Raw genomic sequence first — 22,637 nt, 5'->3', positions numbered from 1 at the left:
AATGAACGATAAGGGCGCCCTGGCAGGGTGGCTCAGTGGGTTGGAGTGTCATCCTGAGCACCAAATGGTCTCAGGTTCAATTCCTGTTCAGGGCACATACCCATGTTGGGGATTCAATGCCTGGTCGGGGTGTGTACGGGAGGCAACTGACCGATGTTTTCCACGTCGATGTTTCCCTCTCTCCTTCCTCTCTAAAATCAATAAAAACATAGCCTTGGGTGAGTATGAAAAAAAAAGAGAAATGAGGGGAAACTTCAAACAGTTTTACACACATCAGGTTGGCAACTTAGATGAAATTCATCAAAAAGTACAGAAACCCACAATTCGCTCAACGTGAAATGTAATTTTTGTAGCACTATATTATGGAGGTTAGATTTGTAATTTAGAAATTCCTGCTCTTTTCCTCCCTGGGTGCTTGAAGATCAGCCTCCACGTGAACGAGGCAGGAACTGCCCGGAGCAGGACGTCCATGACCAACCGCCGCTGACGTCGGCGGAGACCAGGGCTCCTCGACGGCCTCCTCCCTGGGAAGGCGACAGCGCCCGAGACAGAAATCTGGGGAAAACGAGCCAAAGTGCACAAGGTCGTGCAGACGTCATCCCTGTGACAATGCAGGACCCACTGGGGCGGTGGGCAGACTACTGCTTTGGCACGGTTCATGACTCCTGGGGTCACGCACCAAACACGGACTCGCGAGACGTGGCCCACGTGGGAAGAAGACCCCGAGAACAGAGGCAGGAACCGAGAACAGAGAGGAGGGTCAGGGCTGCGGGGGTCAGGGCTGCGGAGGCCAGAGCTGGGCGCAGGACGGGGGAGGAAGGTTCTGCCGCGACTTCACCTGCAGAGACGGTGCAGCGTTTCCCTGAGCGTGCTCATCGGCTAAGAACTGTGGTGGGGAAGATATTCCCAAGGGCTTTCCAGGCCCAGATGGTTTTGCTCCCAAACTCTTAGAGGAGCATTCATGATAATGTCACACGACACCCTCCACAAAATAGAACACTCCAATTCATTTGGTGGGAATAGAATTCCCCTGAAAACGAAAGACGGTACCAAAAAACCATAAGCCAATCTTCCCCATAAATATAGATGCGAAAGTCCTTTAAAAATATGAACAAGGCCTCACGCTCTGATTTCAAACTAGATTATAAAATATAGTAAGGGAAACAGCTAGGCACCGGCAGGAACAGACACACAGATTGATGGGACCGAAGGGCACCCAGAAATAAACCTATGCATACCCGGCCAAGGAACTATGGCAAAGGAGCCAAGAATCCACAGTGGCGGAAGGACAGTCTTCAATCAACGACACTGGAGTGGATGCACACCAGACACACACCACAGAGATGTGATCGGTGTGGACGACAATTCATGAGCTCTGACCATCTCAGGCAACCCCAAAGGACTCATCTGCGGGTGCCAGGACCCCCCCCCCCCAATCCACAGGCCAATAATGGACAGGTGGCTGGTCCTGCTTCTGGTCTTTGAGTTAGTCTCCTCTCCTCCTCATTTTGGCTTCTCCACCCAGACCCTGCCTGTCTCTGACCAGCTCATCTCTTTGGCAGGTTCACGCTCAGCTGCAGACGGAGAGGAACGAGGTGGTGTTGAATGAAACCCCTGGGAGCTTGGACCAGTCAAATACTGTCTTGGACACCCTTACTTCCCGGGGGCCAGCGACTTCTCTGAGTTTAGCCACATGGAGAGATGGAGCAAAGCAGAGGCTGGAGCTTAACTGAGAAGCCCTTTATCTCACTATGTCACTCCCCAGCTTGGAACACTTTAGAGCCTCTCCTTCGCCTGCCTCATAAAATCCCAGCTCCTTATCTTGGTCTTGCAGTTTCCAGAGCCCAGCTCTGCTCAAATCCTGAGTTTACCACTTACGAGCGTGTGACCCTGGGAAAGGCCATGCCACGTTTCCTCTCTGGGTAAATGAGAAAAACAGTCTGGGACTGTTTGGGACACATCTCATGTGAGGAGTCATCTGTCCGGCACTCACCAGCCACATGCCCAGAGTTCCCGCCTCCTCCCACCACGTCCAGACTCGGATGGAATGCCCCCCTGCAGGGCATGGGGCCTGGCATCTCAAGTAGCCACTAGCAACCCAGAAGTAACGTTGGACTAATGGGAGATGAGAGAGACCCAGGTGGATAGATCCCCTCTTCTTCCCTGAATGGCTGCAAAGCACGTTTCTCCAAACAGTCCGGCCAAAGGGAAGCTCTCCCAGTAGCCAGCGGGCACACCTGCTGTTTCTTTAAGGGTGGAGGGGACGCAGGACGCCACCTGCCACCACCTCGCATTCCCTGCCCCTCTCCCCAGCCTTGCTTCCCTCCCCCACTCTCAGCGCCTTGGTTTACACCATGCAAATAAATGATCGGCGCTTCAGAAATGGTGTTGGGGAGAACCGGACAGCCCCACGCAAAGGGAACTCGGCCACTGCCTACACCACACACGCACATCAACTCAGAGTGGCCTGGGGACGAAGGCGAGGCTGCAACCATGACACTCCGAGCAGAGCACAGCCGGCGGACCTCGGTGGCGAGGTTGGGACTCTGACACCAGAAGCAGGACTGCAAAGCCTCCACTAGAAAGCTGCAGCGGCGGGAACCGTCGACCCGCAGAGGCAGCCCAGGGCGGGGGTCCCGGGTGCCACATAGCTGCCGAGGGGCCTGCGGCTAAGGCATATGAAGAGCGCGTACTGCTGACCCAGAAAAAGACAGCTGTCCCAGTGTTTAAAAGTGGACGATGGATCTGAATAGACATTTCCTCAAAAAGGAAGACATGCACACGGTCAACGAGAACGTGGAAAGTCTTCCCAGCCCGGTCGCTGTGGAGCGCTAACCGAGCCACAGCGAGTCCCGTGGAGTACACGTTACCATGGCGATGGGAGGACCATGTAGGAGACCGACAAGAACCAGCTGGTGAGGACGCGGGACACCGGAGCGCTCCGGCACTGCCGGCGGGAGCGGACGAAGGTGCACTCACTTTGGAAAACGTGTTTATTTCTCAAAACATGAAACACAGGGTGACCATGGGGCTGAGCATTCCCAAGAAAAAGTACGTGAATTATATCCTAATAAAGCTATTAGCCAAAAAAATAAAAAAATTACTATGGGAGAAAATATTCAGGATCTAGGGTCAGGCGGAGTTCTCAGACCTGATACCAAAAATACAACCCATAAAAAGAATACATTGGATTTAATTTGAGATAAAAACTTTCGCTCTGTGAAGGAACCCACTCAGAGGACAGAAAGAAACTACAGTGCGGGTGGACATATTGTCAATAGCAGCCCTGGCCGGTTTGCTCAGTGGTTAGAGCGTCGGCCTGCGGTCCAGAGAGACCCGGGTTCGGTTCCCGCTAAGGGCATGTACCTCGGTTGCAGTTTGTCCCCGGCCCTGGTTGGGTCATACAGGTGGCAACCACTCGATGTGTCCCTTTCACATCGATGTTTCTCTCTCTCTCTCCCCTTCCCACTCTATCTGAACCAAAAATGGAAAAGTGTCCTCTGGTGAGGATAAAAAAATATATATAGCCAATAACACATGTCCGAGCGAGGATGAGTGTCCAGAATGTACAAAGACTTCTCAAAACACATCACTGCAGAAAAGTGACCCACCTGGACAATGGGCAGTGTGAGCAAGCCCCTGGCCGACTGGCGCACGAGGGCGCGGGGTGCTCAGCTCAGAGCCGCTGGGAGGACGCACGCTTAACACGCCCCAGGTCAGGCCTCACCTGTGAGGAGGGCACGGATGGCAGTGCCAACACCAGGCGGTGGCCAGGACCCGGAGAAACGGGTCACCCATGCGTTGCTGGATGGAACACAGTGGTACAGCCACCAAGGAAAAGCCTGGAAGTTTCTTTCCAAACGACACAGGCAGCTGCCTTGCGCCTCAGCAACTCTGCTCCTGGGGCTACCCCGAGATGAGCCCTGTGTCCCCGCGCGGGTGGGTCCTCGGCCGCCGTGCTCGCGCCTGCCACAGCTCGGGGCTTAGACAGTAGATTTTCTCCGACAGTGAGGCCGGCCGCCCGCAGTGCTCCCGGGGAAACCCGGCAGGGGGACGCCCCTGCCTTCTCTGGGGAGCCACGGGCACCCCTCAGCCCCTGCCCGTCACATCACGCGCTTCCCCGCTCCCAGTGCGGGTCCGTCCCTTCCTCAGCACGTCTCCCCGGCTCCACCGGGGACCCAGGACAACCTCTGCCCCCACGTCCCTCATGAAGCCCCTCTGCAGAGCTAGCTCCTCTGTCTGCCACAGGGGCCACTGCCACTGTTTCTCGGAATAGGACCTGGACACGTTGGGGGCCTTGTCCCGCCCAACACAGTGTGTGCCAGCCCCAACGTGGAAGCAACGCCGGCGTTCAACCAGCCAACGCTCGTGCCCACGGCCGGACGCAGCGCTGCGGGGCCCACGCAGTGATGCAGCCGGCTGGCCACGCGGCAGCTGGGATGCATCTCAGCAGGGTTGCGCTACATCCAAGGGCCCGCCCCAGACGTCATGTGCAGCGTGACTACTTACAGATCATTCTAGAAATGACAGACTTGAGGATGGAGAACAGATGGGTGGTGTCAAGGGATTCGGGGGGAAGTGGACGTGGCCACACCAGGCCAGCAGCAGGGACCCTCGTGGGGTGAAAGCGCTCTGTGGGGCCTGTCTTGGCGTGGACCCCTGGCGGGGACACCGTGCTGCCGGCAGCAGCCACTGGGGGGACTGGGTAAGGGCGCACGGGACCCCGGCATCATTTCCCGGGTTGCAGGTGGATGGCTGCGGATACAAAGCTTAACTTTTAAAAATGAACAGAACATCTCCATAGACATTTCATCAGAGAAGATATGTAACAACCTGGCCAGGGAGCACATGGGCAAGTTCTCAGCGTCTTCAATCCATAGGGACATACAAGCCAAGGCCACAGTGACAGCATCACAGCCCCCCTGGGACGGTGATAACACAGCGACGACGACAAGCCCTGGAAAGGGCAGGAGACGTGGGCGCCCTCACAGACTGCCCGGGAACGTAACACGGCGCACCCATTGTAGAGTCGAGGTTGGCAATTCTTCAGAAAGTTCCATAGAGTTACCAGTCGACTTGGGCGTCCACCCGAGACGGAGGCGTGTGTGGACACGGAGTCCCACGTGTGGTGCTTACGGCCACGCTGAAGCAGCCCACGGGTGGACCAATGCAAACGTCCCCCACCTGGGGGCCGGCCAAACAAGTTGTCTTATATCCACACAGCAGGACACTTTTCAGCAGTGAAAAGGAATGAAATCGTTGCATGTGTCATGATTCGCGTGAACCTCGAACACGTGCTGAAAGAAGCCAGAGGGGAGATTCCGTCTTAGAGGACCCATCTCCACGCATTGTCCAGAGCGGCCAGACCATGGAGACCGCGGGGCTGCCGGCTGCTGGAGTGGGCGCTGGGCCTGAGGACGGGGCAGGGGGCTATAAGCCCCGAGGCCATCGGGTGGCACACGCCAGTCAGTTACTAAAGTTACACTGAAAACGGTGGCTGTGGTGTGTGAGATACACCTCGACAAAGTGGTGCTTTAGAAAATGAGTCTACGATGAAGTTTACCCAACGAATTTTCCAAAGAAATAATGTAACTCCACTGAAGGAGAGGGCGGGGCGAGAGGGCTGCGAATGCAGGTGACCTGTGATCAGACGTGGTGTCTGACTCCAGGGGCGGAGGCGGAGCATGCCCACACCTGGGACTCTTTCTGGGGGTCTGATCTGACCGCAAGGAGGAGAAAGTGTGTGTTCAGACGCGTTGCACACTGAGTGGTGGTGGGGGCTGGAAGGCTGGGGACCAGGCGTCGCACTGGACCGAGGGGGGCTGGAAGGCTGGGGACCAGGCATCGCACTGGACTGAGGGGGGCTGGAAGGCTGGGGACCAGGCGTCGCACTGGACCGAGGGGGGCTGGAAGGCTGGGGACCAGGCGTCGCACTGGACCGAGGGGGGCTGGAAGGCTGGGGACCAGGCATCGCACTGGACTGAGGGGGGCTGGAAGGTTGGGGACCAGGCGTCGCACTGGACCGAGGGGGGCTGGAAGGCTGGGGACCAGGCGTCGCACTGGACCGAGGGGGGCTGGAAGGCTGGGGACCAGGCGTCGCACTGGACCGAGGGGGGCTGGAAGGCTGGGGACCAGGCGTCGCACTGGACCGAGGGGGGCTGGAAGGCTGGGGACCAGGCGTCGCACTGGACCGAGGGGGGCTGGAAGGCTGGGGACCAGGCGTCGCACTGGACCGAGGGGCTGGCAGACGGGGAAGGACCAGCTGGGGAGAGAACACCGGTGCGGGGGCCGGATTCTGTGGTGTGTGCGGTTCTGTGCGGGCACATCTACGTGTGCGTGTAGATGTGAGTACGTGTGCATTTGCACGTGCACACAGATGCATCTACTCCTTAGCTCTGTGCACAGAAAGGCCTAGAAGGAAAGCTCCCTCGTAGCGATGAGCGCACCCAGTATCCAAGACGTAACACAGGTTTCTATGCTTTTGTTCCCCATTAAAGGAACCAGGGCCCCACGGAGCACTGCCTGGTTCCAGGGCAGGGGCAGAGGAGGGCACGGAATGAGCCAGAACATACAGAGATTCCGTAAAGGAAGAGGACACGGTGACCAGCCTGCAGGAGTCGGGCCCCATCCGGGACAAGCCAACATCGACCTCACGAAGGACAGCAAGGGATGATCGTGGACACCCACAGAGCGTGCGTGTGGACAACACGTCGATGGAAATCCACCGGTGGCGGGGGGTCCCAGCTGCAGAACGCGACCCCGCCCCGGCGAGCAGCGTGGGCAGCAGGACTTGCGGTGCATCTGCGAAGGCCCCGGAGCTGGAGACTCGGCATTTTGCAACCACCACAACCGCGCCCGGCTCCTGGAAGCCTTTAATCTGGGGGCTTTTTTGATAAGGAGCAGGGTCTCTGGTGGCCTCAGAGCCTCTTGCGCGGGTTGTTTGTTGGTTACCAGGCGGCTGCACGGTGTGTCAGCTGGGGACTACGGAACACGAATCAGGGGCGGATGGCATCACGTGCCTCGGACGTGACACCCTGGGAACCCCACGCCATGCAGCGGGGCGGCCGGGACGCTCAGACCGAATGTCCGGCAACATCAGACAGTCGCCAGGGCGTGGTGGGGCGGGAGCCTTCAGAAATGTCAACAGCACGGAGACAGGCTGGAGGATCCCGGACTAGAGGAGGGTAGGGCGATGTGGAGGGAGAGTGACAGGGCCCTGGCCGGCTGCCCACAGGAGGCGAGGGTGCTGCAGGGCCGACGCCGTGCCAACCGGAGGCAGGTGGGGGTGGGAGGCAGGGGCGCGGCCAGGGGGTGGGATTGGCATTCCCGCGGAGGCTGATACCCACACCTGCTTTTCAGCAGACCCAGCGAAACTAGGGGCGAAGCGAATCCAGCTTCCTCGCCGATGGTTCGGAAAGGTCAGGTGAATATACACACAGCAAGGAACGCAAAGGAGTCGATAAATGGGGCGAAATGACCATGAGTGCAGCAGAGCCCGGTAAATGGTACAGGCTGCTCCCTATCACATTCTTGCCATTTTTCTGTAGTTCAAAATCACGCCCAAAGGAACGGTCTGTAAAAAGCCCGCAGACCCTGAGGTGTGTATTTAGCCCAGTGGTTCTCAACCTGGGGGATTCTGCCGCCTCCCCCTACCCACCCAGGGGACAGTCAGCAGTATCTGGACACATTTTAGCTGTTGTAACCCAGGGGTGGTGCTGCTGGGGCCCTGGCGCAGGCCTCACAATGCTGCTAAACTGCCTACAACGCACCCGACCGCCCCCTCCGCAAGGACGTGGCCCAAATGTCGCTGATGCCGGGTGGACAGACCTTGGCCCGCTCGGCTGACGGGCCAGGGAATGGCTTTGCCAATGATGGCTGCGGGACGGGAGCCCTGCTGCGGGACAGCCGGGTCTGGCAGCCACCTGGCGATGCCCAGCGCAGTGAAGGACACACACACCTGTGCTCCAGGCTGAACTATGTCCCCAGACTCACATGCTGAAGCTCCAGACTCCAGTAGCTCAGACATGACTGCACTGGGGGACAGAGCCATTAACGTGGGGTCACGGGGGGGAGCCCTCATTCAGGGTGACTCGGGTCCTTATTGGGAGAGATCCGGGCACAGACACACACGGAGCGACGACCCTGTGGGGACACAAGGAAAGGGCAGCCGTCTACACGCCACGGGAGGCCCCAGGAGACACCTGCCCACACCTGGGTCTCAGACCTCCAGGCTCCAGGAATGTGAAATGAATTTCTGTTGCTTAAGCCCCCCCCCCTTTGAGTATTTGGTTCTGACAGCCCCAGCGAACTAATACCTCAGGAAGTTGTCACATAGGAATGACGGGACTTCTACACCGAGGTGGACGGTGCGAGGAGGGTTCAGCAAACCGAAACCTGAGGCACGGGATTCGCAGCCACTGAGACGCGGGGCGCGCCCTGGGCCCAGCGGGGAGTCAGAATGTTGGAGCGAACCGTTCCAGTGCCCTAGGAGGGATGCTCACTGTCGCTAGGAAACGGAAAAGGCAAAGCATAGGGAGCACAGGACACGGTCCCACGTGTTCAGAAATCGATGCCAAGCCCCCCTTAGACCGTGTACATTTAGCTCATCATCTACTATGAGCACTGAGACCAACGTGAGATTATTAACACAGGTCACAGAGGGGAGGGGGCCAGGCAGGCAAAGGACGGCACCAGACAGACACATCCTGTACACCTGTCGAGTCAGGTGCGTGAACCCTGTAGATAAATGATAGTTTAAGAAAGCTTTAAAGAAAAAGACCAGCCCCGAGGTTTGTGGCATGGGGAGCCAACGGAGTGTGAGCTGTTTGGCAGGGGAGGGGAGGGTCAGAGCAGAAGATGCAGATGCCAGACGTGTGCTGACTTACTAGTCACCGCGACAATCCTGGGAGTGGCCCTGCTAAGATCCCTGTTTGACAGATACAGAAACTGAGGCTCAGAGAAGGCAGGAGCTTGTCCAGAGTCACACAGGAGATGAGGCAGAGCCAGGCTTTGGCCATCAAGCTGTGCTCCAAACCCCTCCACAAGTCAGCCACTAGACTCTTAAAACACATCATTGCAAAGGCAGGATTTAATTTTTCTAGTTCAGAATTTGGCAGCAGAGATAATAGATAGAAAATAATAGTAATAAGGAAGGTTGGAGCAAATCTGAGTGATGCAACAAATAAGTATATGCAAGTAGTATGTATGATCCATCTCTACATGTGTGTTATCTGGGTGTGCAAAGTTTGTGTTCTACAGATAGAGAATATATCTTCTTAACTCAGGTCCATGAACATTTGCAAAAGCAAAGATTTTATTTTTGTGCTTAGACTCAGAAAATCTACATTTACAAAAAGATGTCACAGGCCACATTCTCTCACTGCAAGCCTGGTAAATTAGAAATAAATAACAGCGATAAAAAATGTACTGCTTCACAATTAAGAAAACATCTCTTAAAAGAACTCTAGATCAAAGAGAAAATCAAAACACAAAATAAAAACTGTCGAGAAAGCAATGAAAAGGAACATATTTCATAGTGAGGTCTATGTGTCACAGCTAATGCTGCAATCAGAGGAAAATTTATAACCTTTAGATGCCTTTTAGAAGAAAGATTTTAAATAAACGAACTATTACTCTGAAGTAAGTTTCAAAAAAGTACAAAGTTAACCAGGAAGAGGGAATTAATAGATACAAAAACCCAAGTTGGGAAAATGGAAAACAAAACTAGCATCAACAAAAAAGTGGTGTTCTGAGAGGAGAATAAATGCCTAATAAAACATAAATCTCTCATGAGTTTGGTTTTTTAAAAAAGTAAAACTCTAAAGCTCAAGGAAGAAAAGAAAGAAAAAAAAAGATGATGGACACCAAACATAAAATCACTGAGAGAAAAACTTTCTACCAAGTGGCAACACAGTTGAAAAAAGTCCTTGAGGAATTAAATAGCAATGTGTAAATTACCCAAAGAGACGCGGTAAATTTACTCAGAACAAATTACCATAAAACAGACGAAAAAGAGCTTCAAGATCTTGAAAACTTGCACCAGGCATTTACAGGCTCTACCACTTCATTCTGATATTTACCCTTCGAGGAGAAGGTCCTTCCACGTTCTCGGACAGACCCCAGGACAGAGGCAGGCAGACCGCCCTTCAGTAAGCAATGCGTTTGCACACACACAATGGGCAGCCCCCTGCTCTCCTGAACTCCAGGCTCTGTTATTTTTAGGGTCAGATATCAGGGGTGTCTTTCATCGGGCTGAGAGGACAGTTTCAGTTTTAATGGCTGTTTAAGGGACACAGGATACTCCTTGAGCAGACCTCCACCGGTGGCTGTGTCACTGGCTAGTTTTTGCTGTGTAACAGTTGCACAAATTGGTGTCCTAGTAACAGACTGTTTAGCAAATGTGCAACTTCGGTGTAGGATACCTTTCTGGAAGGGTCGAAGGGCATGTACATCTTTAACTTTCATGGAAACTGTCTTGTCCCCATGGAGGTTGTTATCAATATATTTTGCCCACATGAGTGACTGAGGTTGGCCCACCCATAGGGTACTATCGGACTCTAGCATTTAGTGATCAGATAAGCAAAAAATTCCAACGCTTTAATTTGTATTTCTCTTATCATAATCGGGCTTATCAACATCTCTTCATCCTTAAGACTCATTGGAATTTCCTTTTCTGAGAACTGTTTTTTACATCTTGAATCCTTTCTTCTTTATGATTTACAAGAGCTTCGTAATATATTGATACAATTCGCCCCGTCTCTTTGAAATGAGTGGCAAGTGTTTTCCCCAAATTATTATTTTTTGCTTTGCAAAATAGTTTTATTTTATACATATTTGTCCACTGACATATAATAAGCTGCATGTGTTCGAAGTGGACAACTTGGTAAGTTCTGACACATGATGGGACCGTTACCACAGTCAAGACCAGGGACATATCTGTCCCCCCCGCCCCCCATTTCTTGGGTCTTTCATATGCCTCCTCCCAGAACTGCCCTTGGGCAACCAAGGGACTTGTCACTCTGACTGGCCTGCATTTCCTGAGTTTTAAATAAATAAAATAAGACAGCATGTACTCCTCTTTTGTCTGGCTTCTTTCACGCATCATCATTGTTTTGAGCCCTGGCCGGGTAGCTCAGTTGATCAGAGCATGGCCCTGCTGCACCAAGGTCGCAGGTTCGAGCCCTAGTCGGGGCGCTTGCCGGAACCACCCAATGAATGCATCAATAAGCGGAACCACAAATCAGTGTTTCTCTCTCTCTCTCAAGTCAATTTTAAAAAGCTGTTATTATTGTGAGATTTATCCAGGCTACTATGTACATTAACAGTTGATTCCCTTTTATTTTTGAGTAGTATTCCGTTGTATGGACACACTACAACCTAAAAGACTTTATTTAAAAGTTGGTGGGCATTTGGGTTGTTTCCAGCTTCCCTAAAACTGCAGTGGACATGCCCTGTGCAAACGTCAGCCAGCGTCTGCCCTCATTTCTCCGCCCGGGCGCCCGGGATCGGCGTGGCGGAATCACCGGGCCGGCACACGGACGCCTAAGGAAGCTGCCGCTGCCCACAGCCGCCGGCGGAGGCCGGGGTTCCGCTTCCCCGGTATAACCTTAACTTCAGCCGGTGTAACCACGGCAGCAGGAGCGCCGGGGCCTGACTTCGCTCCCTGACCCCCCCGTGTACGTGCTCCTCCACGTCTCCCCCGAGAAGGATGTGTTCAGACCTCTGGCCCGTTTTTATTTGCTGCGCTTCTTCCGCGCCAAGTGTCCTGCGTGGTCTGGACACAGGTCCTTCGTCAGATGGGTAATTTGCCATTTTCTTCCTCCCAGACTCTGGTTTGCCTCTTCATTCTGTTTACGGCGCCTTTCAAAGGGCAGGTTTTCATCGCGTTAAGTCCGATCAGTTTGTTCTTCTTGCAGCTCGTGCTGTCGGCATCAGGCCAAGGAATCTTTGAGTCAAAGTCACAAAAATGTGCTCCTGGGCTTTCTTTCGTAAGTGTGAGGCTTCAGACTCAGGGCGATGATCAAGGTGGAGTTCACCTGTGTGCAGGGCGTGAGAAGCTCCTTTCTCGGCATGTGGATGTCGCTCTGTGGAGAAGACCCTCCCTTTCTCCACCTTGTCGCCTTGGCATCTCGGTCACAAGTCAGCCGCCAACAGCGGGTGGTCCAGCGGGCTCTGCTCCGCTCCTCTGAGCTCCTCGCTCATCTTTCGGCTCATACCTTCGTCCTCAGGCCGTTTCTTTTCAAAGTGGTTTTAGGATTTGACCGCATTTGCGCTTCCACACTAAGGTCAGAATCAGCGTCAGTTTCTACGAAATGCCTCCCGGGTGTTGACTGACTATTTCACTGAATTCAGAGGCCGAGATGGAGATCACGGATGTGAGTAGCTCTCCACTTACGCAGACGTGGTTTTAGGATTTGACCGCATTTGCGTTTCCACACTAAGGTCAGAATCAGCGTCAGTTTCTACGAAATGCCTCCCGGGTGTTGACTGAATATTTCACTGAATTCAGAGGCCGAGATGGAGATCTCGGGTGTGAGTAGCTCTCCACTTACGCAGACGTGGTTTTAGGATTTGACCGCATTTGCGCTTCCACACTAAGGTCAGAATCAGCGTCAGTTTCTACGAAATGCCTCCCGGGTGTTGATTGACTATTTCACTGAATTCAGAGGCCGAGATGGAGATCTCGGGTGTGAGTAGCTCTCCACTTACGCAGACGTGGTTTTAGGATTTGACCGCATTTGCGTTTCCACACTAAGGTCAGAATCAGCGTCAGTTTCTACGAAATGCCTCCCGGGTGTTGACTGACTATTTCACTGAATTCAGAGGCCGAGATGGAGATCACGGATGTGAGTAGCTCTCCACTTACGCAGATGTGGTTTTAGGATTTGACCGCATTTGCGCTTCCACACTAAGGTCAGAATCAGCGTCAGTTTCTACGAAATGCCTCCCGGGTGTTGATTGACTATTTCACTGAATTCAGAGACCGAGATGGAGATCACGGATGTGAGTAGCTCTCCACTAACGCAGACGGGGTTAGGATTTGACCGCATTTGCGGTTCTACCCGGAGGTCGAATCAGCGTCCATTTCTACGAAACGCCTGCTGGGCTGACGGCTATCACACTGACGCGGCCGCGGCCGTCCACGTAGGCGCTCCGCAGTGCCCCCGGCAATGCTCGTCCTCTCTCGTGTCAGTTCTCACATCTCGGAGGACGACTCTCCCAGGGTCTCATATTTTCAATGCGGCTGCCTGTGGCATTTTCAAAATTTCAGCTTCAGATGTGCTGCTGCCTCCGGTTTCTGCACACTGGCCTCCTCTCTGCCAGCTTGCTCTGGGGGTCACCCATGCACGTACCAGGTTTTCTCATCGGTGACCATGTTCCTTGCAAATAGTTCTGGTTCTTTTCCAATGTGGATGCCTAACCCCCCCCCCCCCCCATGTATCATCTTCAGATAGAGTGGGAGGGAGGGGGAGAGAGAGAGAAACAGCGACGTGAGAGAGACACATCGATTGGTTGCCCCTCACACGACCCCAACCAGGGCTGGGGACCCAAGCACAACCGGGCCACATGCCCTTGACTGGAATCAAACCCACAACTCTTCCATCCGCGGGCTGACGTGCTAACTGCTGAGCCAAACAGGCCAGGGCTACATTTCTTTTTCTTGCCTTATTCTACCTGCTAGAATCTCCACTTTACTGTTGCGTGTACGTGATATAAACAAGTTCCTGATCTTCAGGGGGAAAGTCGCTTGTCTTTACGGTTATTGGCTGTCGTTTTTGATGTGGTGGTTGATCACCTTTATCAGGTGGACGTGTCTCTTCCCTTTCTTGTTTGCTGCGACCTTTCAGGAGGAGGGCCCTGGGATTCTGTCCAGTTCTTCGTCCGCATTCACTGGGGTAATCGTGGGGTGTTTCTTTCTCGTTTGTTCCTGTGCCCAACTGACCGGTTTTTAGAATGTCCAACACACTTTGCAACCCCGAGCCCCAGCTGGTCACAATTTAGCATCTTTTTACTATATTGTTTGACTTGCCAAAATTGTGCTTAGGTTTTGTGGTTTCTTGTTTTGTTTTTTTCCATGAATGTTCACGAGGGTTACTTGGCTATCGCTTTCTCCTCCCGTAATACCTGTGGCTGGTTTTCATATCGGGGCTTCCTAACGCGTTCGGAAGTATTCCTGCCTTTTCAACTTTCTAGAGAATGTCGTCTAGGATTGATTTTATTTTTTTCTCTCACATGTTTGTAAACACGGTCCTGGGATATCCTGTGGGAGGATGTTTTTAACTACAACTTTGACTTTATTAACCAACATGGAACCATTCAAGGTAGCCAGTTCCTGAGCAGTTTACATCTTTGCAGAAATGCGCCCATTTCACCGGAGATGCTGAATTTAAACAACCGTGCAGAATATTCCCTTGTGATCCCTTTACTGTCGGGATAACGTGTCCTGCACGCTGATCATTCCAGCCTTCTTTGTCTCCTGATGTGTCCGGGTAGAGGTTTACCAATTCTATTCATCGTCTTAAAAAATCAGCTTCTGTTTTCATTATTTTTCCTATCGCGCTCCTGTTTTGGACATCATTCACCTCCCCCTCTGATCTGCATTGTGTCCTTGCTGCTGTTTCTCCCAGGTTTCCTTTGCTCTTCGCTTCCGGTTTCTTCGGGGCGAAGCCAGGCTGTCCCCCCTGGTTTCTGCGCCCCGGAGAAGAGGCAGGAACTGGGAACCGAGATTCCGCATGCACACCTGGCCGCTGGGAGGCTGGACCCATCATGAAGGGTGACGAAATCAGACAAGCAAAGCAAACCACACTGGCCAGTGGAGGGGAAGGAGGCAACCCACCGTCTTCCCTGTTTTCTCCGAGTCTAAGTAAAGGTCCCCTCTTGGTGTGCGTGGCTCAGGCTTGCTGTCACGAGAGGCAGCTGGCCCGGGGAACCCCACCCCTACAGACCCACAGCACAAATGTCCTGGACCAGCTGACTGAGTCCCCTGCGCAAGCAGAGGGACACTTTCTCCTCCATCTGAACCCCGGGACTGCACCGATTAAAGCCTCCACAGCCACAACCTCAGCTCACGAGCCACGAGCCACGAGATGCCACGTGTGTCAGGAAATACCCCAGAGATGAAGCTGTAGGGCAGAGACGACAAAATCAACATGCTCAAGGGACCCGAAAGTCCAAAGTCTGAAGTCTGAAGGAGGCTGAGACCAAGCAGAAGCCACTCGGAAGGACACACAGACGTGTCCCCAAGTCCGCAGTCCCCCTTCCGCTGGTTTTCAGCTCCTCGTCCTCGCCTCAGCCCCATTGTGACAGTCATTTCAGGCCCTGGCCAGCCTGCCCCCATGTCCTGCCTGCTGTGTCACCCCAGGCGAGCCAGGGAGAGCCCAGAGCCGACCCACGGCCACCCCTGCTCTGTGGAGCTCGGGGACCTGGCCTCTCCGATGCCGGGGTCCTGGTCACTACCATGCCGAGGCCTCCAAAGCAACACCAGCGCGTGAGGGGCCCTCGGGGGCTGCCACGTGAGGTGGGCGAGGTCAGCATCCACCTCACACACGAGGTCACCCAGTGAGGGCGTGGAGACGCCAGGAGGCACGACTGTCCCCCAGGCTGCTCACGCTGTTCCTTTCCCTCCCCAGCTCTGCTCGGCCACAGTCACCCCTCAGAAACCCGTCAGTCAGAGGCCCGCCTTCCTCTCGGGACGGTCAGGCCCCTGCCACCTCCAGGGGCCTCACCTGCTCTGCACAGAGCAAGAACCTGCAGGAGGCTGGAGCTGCGGAGGCTGGGCCCTGCGCCAGCCTTCACTGAGCCGGGCCACCAGCTGTGGGTGCGGCATCTGCCTGGACAGGGGACCTGCCTGGCGGTGCCAGCAGCTTCGACGAGGCTCTGGAGGCCATGGACATGAGTGACACTAGGCCTGAGGGTCACAGGACAGAAGCTCAGAGACACTGAGCCCGAGACACGGAGAGAAAGCACCAGGTGGGGAGAGGTAGGCAGGTGGGTGCTGCGTGCAGGTGGGCACTGTGTGTAGGCGCTGTGTGCAGGTGTTACGTGCAGGCATTGTGTGCAGGCGCTGTGTGCAGGTGTTATGTGCAGGCATTGTGTGCAAGTGCTGTGTGCAGGTAGGCACTGTGTGTAGGCGCTGTGTGCAGGCGCTGTGTGCAGGTAGGCGCTGTGTGCAGGTGTTGTGTGCAGGTAGGTGCTGTGTGCAGGTGGGCACTGTGTGTAGGCGCTGTGTGCAAGTGTTATGTGCAGGCACTGTGTGCAGGTAGGCACTGTGTGCAGGTGTTACATACAGGCGTTGTGTCCAGGTGTTGTGTGCAGGTAGGTGCTGTGTGCAGGTGGGCACTGTGTGTAGGCGCTGTGTGCAGGTGTTACGTGCAGGCATTGTGTGCAGGCGCTGTGTGCAGGCGCTGTGTGCAGGCATTGTGTGCAAGTGCTGTGTGCAGGTAGGCACTGTGTGTAGGCGCTGTGTGCAGGCGCTGTGTGCAGGTAGGCGCTGTGTGCAGGTGTTACATACAGGTGTTGTGTCCAGGTGTTGTGTGCAGGTAGGTGCTGTGTGCAGGTGGGCACTGTGTGTAGGCGCTGTGTGCAAGTGTTATGTGCAGGCATTGTGTGCAAGTGCTGTGTGCAGGTAGGCACTGTGTGCAGATGTTACATACAGGCATTGTGTCCAGGTGTTGTGTGCAGGTAGGTGCTGTGTGCAGGTGGGCACTGTGTGCAGGCGCTGTGTGCAGGTGTTACGTACAGGTGTTGTGTCCAGGCGCTGTGTGCAGGTAGGCACTGTGTGCAGGTGTTGTGTGCAGGTAGGTGCTGTGTGCAGGTGGCCACTGTGTGCAGGCGCTGTGTGCAGGTGTTACGTACAGGCGTTGTGTCCAGGCGCTGTGTGCAGGCCCTGTGTGCAGGTAGGCGCTGTGTGCAGATGTTACATACAGGCATTGTGTCCAGGTGTTGTGTGCAGGTAGGTGCTGTGTGCAGGTGGGCCCTGTGTGCAGGTAGGCGCTGTGTGCAGCTGTGTGGAAGTGTGCTGTGGACAGGTGGGTGCTGCAGACGGGCACTGTGCACTGGCAGGGAGGTGACCTCAGCCTGACACTCCAGTTGGCGCAGCACCTGCAGTGCACCTGCAAGGTTCAGAGAGGCCTGGGCCGGGCTGGGCGGTTGAACCTGGTGAAGCTTCAGGCCCCACACTGCATGGGAGCTGGGGCCACGGGTCTTCCCCAGTGATGGCATCGGCCCGGATTCCCACCCCTGCTCCGCACCAGGGCTCTCCATGGCCCCCGCCTCGGGTAACCTGTGGGGTGGGGGCCACATTGAGTCCTGGGGGCCTGGTCGCCCACTCTGGCTCCAGAACTCGGTGGCGCTGGGCTGGGCTGACTTACCGAGTTGGGGGAGGAAAACCCCTCGGTGCGGAGCGCCCATACCAGGCGCCTACTCGGGGCGCTCGGGCCTCATCAGCATTCTGCAGGCAGCGCTGGGGACTGGGCAACACCCGCGGGCTGAATGGACTCAGCGCTGGCCACTCTGCATTCAGCCAACGGCAGGGATGCTTCTCCCCACACCCGACCTGCCCATTAGCATTTGCAGAAAGCCCCTATTTGCATCACGACAATGGTCCTGCCCCCGAATCCGGAGCTGTGGGGGCACTGGGCATCCGCTGCCACAGTTGTCCTTTGTGCCCGCTCCAGGGGCAGGCGGAGAGCACATCACGGGCCCGCCGAGCATGGCGGGCCAGAGCCGCATCCAGGCGGCATCCAACGAGGCCACGGGAGCCTGGTGCCCTACGGGTGGACGCCAGCTCGGCCTGCCCGCCCGGCTCCCCAAGCGGACGTCCACGGCCCCTTCCCAGAACGCTTCCCGCCCTCCTGCCGGGCACAGCCACCAGACACAGGAGACACATCGAGGGTCCGCTGCCCCGAGACACGTGGTTGGTGGGCCGGGCACCAGCGCCCACGAGCACAGAGCATCGGGAACAGTACGAGCATGTCACCCTCTGCTGTCTCCAAGGCAGTGGCGCTGTCCTCACAGCCGCCGCCAGCCGGACGCTCCGCTGGGCTCCGGGGGGTGCCCAGCGGAGGAGGGGTGGGCGCCGAAACCACGAGAGCAACGCACGGGGGAAGGGCACACCCGTGGCTCCGGGCCCGGCGTGCACGCCACCGGAATGGGGGTCGGCACATGTGGACGCCTCCTCTTTGCCACACTTGGGCATCAGCCACCCTGCATGACCGAGGCAGGGCCCGGTGCCCAGCAGCCCAGAGTCCAGGACAGACAGGAGGAGGGTCCCTCCAGGTGGGACCGGCCAACAGGCCTCTGCCAGGCAGGCACAAGGCCAGCGGGGGCCAGCGTGAGGCCTCGGGACACCTGATGCCCACCAGAGCCGGTGGGTGGTCCGGGGTGGCGGGCAGCCGGGGACTGAGCCCAGTCCGCCCTCAGCCTCCCGGGGACGGGTCCTCACCGGCACTGTCGTAGCTGTCCACGGAGAAGTGGTCCAGCCTCCGGTCCTCCGAGGCGGGGTCGCACGTGATGTGGGGGACCGTGAGTGTCTTCTCCCCCACACTCACCCCGTTGTCCCTGTCTAGTTTGAACTTCTTTTTCTTTACCTGAAAACAAAAAAACAAAACAGACAGTCATTGGCAGTTCATGTGTGGGCTCCGCCGGCCCCAGAACACCTGAGCCAGGCTGCTGGGCTCAGCAGGGAGCCGGGGCTCGGGGGCCCAGCTCCAGCACCTCCCACGCAGAGGGTGGCGCCCTGTGGTCTCGTGGGGGCTCGGCCCAGTCGCAGCCCCGAGCGCTGGTGGCCAGGGGACAGGTGGACCGGACACCGCAAGCAGATGAATGTACAAGCACACTCCGGGGCGGTGGTGACAAGGGCCGGGGCCCCACGGGGCCAGCAAAGGCCTGGAGAACGAGACCCGGAGGACGGAAGGGACAGGCCACGTGGAGTCTGGGAGATGTTCTGGCCAAAGGAACGGCGGCTGCAAAGTGTCCACGTGGAGCTGGATCCTTCCCAGGAGGGTGTGGGCAAGGGCCCCCCACCTTCACTCGCCGCCCGCCACACGGCGAGACCGGCCCGAAGCCTCCGTGCTCCCCTAGCCGCGACCCAGCCAGGGCGCCAGGCCCAGCCAGGACGCCAAGGCGCTCGAAGAGCCCTCCTCTCTCCAGCAGCAGCCGGGACCCAGCCTGTCCGCTCCAGGGAGCCTCCCCTGGGCCGCCGTGGCCCTGGGCTTGAGCCTGGGACCGTGGGATGGTGGGGTCCAGCGCGGGGTGTACACTCCCAGCGCCCAGAATGGTGCCAACACTCTGAAGGCCCAGGCTTGAACCCTGGCCAGGAGCTCACCGCACAGCCTCCCTGCCCGCTCGAGGGCCCGTCTGGTGCAGTTACCATGGCAGACTTCTTGGGCTTGGGACTGGGGGAGAGCAGAGGGTGGCCCCGGATCGGCTTCCGCACGTAGATTTTCCAGGTGGACGAGTCAGGGTTCTCGGCAGCATAGCACCTCCACGCTGTCTGGGGTCGGAAGGGGAGGCTGTCACCTGCCAAGGCGCCGGGCGAGGCCTCGTGCAGAAGCCGCAGCCCACTGATCCTGCCTGTGCCCCCGCCTGTGTGCCAGCACCCAACCCCAGGCGCAAGCCGGGCCCCTCACCTCCCGGAGCTCTGCCCACAGCCTGGCTCAGCTCCGCCCTGTGCCGGGCAGCACCCCCCTCACAGGCTGTCACTTGCAACTCAGACCCCCAGACACCGCGACTGTGACCCCTCCTGTAGGATGGCCCACGGCTGCCTCTCCTTGGGGCAGGCACAGCAAGGGCAGGGACAGGTGCAGACCGGGACCGCCCCACTCCCGCCAGGAGGCCTGGAGCTCGGGGGGCACCAGGAAGGGCACGGAGGAGCAGGGCTCCTGGGGCTGGTGGGGGCAAGACTGAGGAGCCAGGAAGCGGAGCCCCCCTCTCAGTGCCCAGTGGGGGCCCAGGTGCTTGGCGTGGCCCTGCAGCGGTGGGGGCCTCCACGTGGAGGAAGGTGGGCAGGAGCCCGCGTGGGGACGCGTCCGGGGGCCCTGTCCCTGTTGGCTGTGGAGCCCGCGGGGGGATGAGGTGGGGAAGGGGCTGGTCCACTGGTGGAGCCCCTGGGGGCAGAGAGGCCACCTTGGCAGGAACCTGGCAGTCCTCACACCCACCAGGAGGCAGGGATGGGCCACAGGAAGCCAGTCCGCTTCCATGTCCTCGTCCCAAGCCCCAGCGTGTGTCCTGCCACAGACACGACCGCCCGGCCACCCCCCTTCCTGCCGTGGTTCACGTCACGGCCCCTTCCGCTGGGCCTGGCTCCGGGCCTCCCGTGGCGGCGTGTCCCGCCCCCTGAACCCTGCACTCCTGAGGACGGTCCCCCGAGAGGTGATGCGGTTCTGGGAGCCCCGTGAGGGCCTCCTGCAGGCTGTCTGCCCACGGGCCAGGCCTGAGGTACGGGGTCTGCGGAAGGAGAACTGGGCCGTAACTGGGCCTGAGGAGAGCCCACCCCCGGCTTTATGGCCGCTGCCCATTTCCTGTCTGTCCGGGTACAGCGTCCAGGCCCCAGGTCGAGGGTCCCGGATGGGCTTCCGAGGAACGTGGTGAGGCCGCCGCTGAGGCCTGGCGGCAGCTCCCAACCGCTGCTCACCCCTCCCCGTGGCCTGGTGGTGGAGCTCAGGAGACTAGGCTGCGGATGGGACCCCAGAGCATCCTGGGGGGCATTCTGGGCCTCAAAGGGGTCCACCCTGTGCTGAGACACCCTGTTAGGCAGGGGGTCCCACATCCATGGCCAGACACCCGCTCCCGGCCCGCTCCCTCCTTGGGCAGGCCCTGGGCCCTCTTCTCCCTGCTCCTTGGCCCCGCAGGGCCAGTGCCCAGAACCCTCGGGATGCGAGCGCAGGCAGAGCTTTGTCCCAGTGCCGCCAAGGGGCCGCCTGTTCTCTGCTGGGTCCTGGAGCCCGGTCACAGACCAGAGCCATGAATCCAGGCGCGGGGCCGCCGGCACCTGGTCCACCGCACCTACTCACTGCTCTGACTCCGCCTCCCCCGGCCCCGCCCCGGGACAGCCCGTCAGAGACCCTGGCTGAGGGGAGCGAGGGGCCGGCTCGCCTGGGTCCCCAACGGGCACTCAGCACAAGCACACCCAGAGCCACGGGGCTAAGCGCGGCCACAGCGGGGCCGTCTGAGAGCTGAGCTGTGTCAGAGCACCGTCCCCACCTGCCGTGGCCACGGTGCACGAAGCCTGCAAGTGGCCGGACATGCCGATGCTGCGCAGGCAGGGCGCTGACCACCTGGGGGACGGCCGCCTGTGGCCCCTTCTCCCTCCCAGACTTGCTCCCAGGCAGAGCGAGGGCAGGGCCTCGGGGAGACAAAATCGGGGGGAACACCAAAGCCGTGGGGCATGGCGAGGGGCCCACCAAACTGCTACAGCAGGTCCCTCGTGGCCAGGCCACCTCTCACCCCCAGCCCAGCCTGCAGGGCGTGACTACCCAGGAGGCCTCATGGGGCTTGGCAGAGGGAGGAGGGCTCTGTGGTGCCCGCCCTCTGGCATCGCCTGGGCATTTCCCTGAGCAGCAGTTACGCAGGGTGAGCACGTCCGCTGGGGAGGCGACTCGTCCACATTCTGCAGGATCTGCAGAGAAGGGTCTTGGGGGCCAGGTCAGCCCAGGCCAGGAGCAGTCCCCACGCCCAGAGTGGACACTTGCTGCTTGTACCCAGCGGACACAGCCGGACACGCGGTGGCAGGGAGGCCGCCAGGCAAGCACCTCACCTGGATGAGCGAGGCCGCCGCCGGGATCTGCCGGTTGAAGTGCTTCTGCCTCTGCTTCTGCTGGACCTTCAGCGCGAACCCGGAGCCGAGGATGCCCTGAGGAGAGCGGCCGGCTCAGGGCTCCACGGCCCATCCCTGAGGCCTGAAGGACCCGCAGCCGGGGAGGTGGGTGGCATGGGCCCCAGATGGAGCCAGCAGCTCGGGCCAGCCCGCTGGGGCAGGTGGCCCCCCCGACGGGCCAGGATGGCAGACGGTGGGGCCCAGCTCATCAGAGAGGGAACTCTCCGTCCAGAGGGGTCCGAGTCAGACACAGACATGCGCGCATGCATACACACACACTCCACTGTGCTATAGCTGTGACATGTATGCACCCCACATGCTATACACACACACACACGCGCAACGCATGTACACACAGAACACAGGTGTAGACAAAGCACACGCGTGCACGCAAGCACATTTAAATACACAGTATGTGTACACCGGAGTGACATGTATACACGTAAAACACACATGCACACCCAACATGTGTGTACACAGCTCTAGTATATGGCACACGGGCACACACACCGTGCACGCACCACACGCACACACCAGCGTGCACCAGGAGATTCACCCCCCACAGGCTGTAATTTCTAGAAAGGACAGGGATCAAAGCCCCTCCCGGCCACAGTGCAGGGCCACAGTGCAGGACCACGTGCGGCCCACCAGGTGCACTCAGGTGGCGGCTGCCATGGGGCTCGCCCTGCCCCTCGTGGACCAGATGAGCCGCCCGCACCGCTGTGCACTGGGAGAGACCCCCCGCGGGCTGCCCCGCACTCATCATGGGGACCTGCTGGGCCCGGGCGGTGAGCCAGGCTCGCCTGTGCTGCCTCCGTAGGGA

At 57.9% G+C, this 22,637-nt stretch overlaps 1 protein-coding gene across 1 annotated transcript in view; it reads right to left on the bottom strand.

Annotated features, from left to right (window-relative positions):
- Positions 1–22,637, bottom strand: part of KCNQ1 (potassium voltage-gated channel subfamily Q member 1) — a 283,407-nt gene that overhangs the window by 181,035 nt on the left and 79,735 nt on the right. Inside the window, exons 8-10 of the mRNA XM_036281174.1 lie at positions 21,755–21,850; positions 19,370–19,492; positions 18,443–18,587 (exon numbers count right to left, since the gene is read on the bottom strand). Of these exons, the coding sequence (XP_036137067.1) occupies positions 18,443–18,587; positions 19,370–19,492; positions 21,755–21,850 (364 nt within the window). The remainder of the gene's footprint in view (positions 1–18,442; positions 18,588–19,369; positions 19,493–21,754; positions 21,851–22,637) is intronic.

Source organism: Molossus molossus, unplaced genomic scaffold (assembly GCF_014108415.1).
Source record: "Molossus molossus isolate mMolMol1 unplaced genomic scaffold, mMolMol1.p scaffold_m16_p_31, whole genome shotgun sequence".
NCBI classification, from domain to species: domain Eukaryota; kingdom Metazoa; phylum Chordata; class Mammalia; order Chiroptera; family Molossidae; genus Molossus; species Molossus molossus.
The sequence above is the reverse complement of the archived record's forward strand: the minus strand, read 5'-3'. Positions and strand labels throughout refer to the sequence as shown.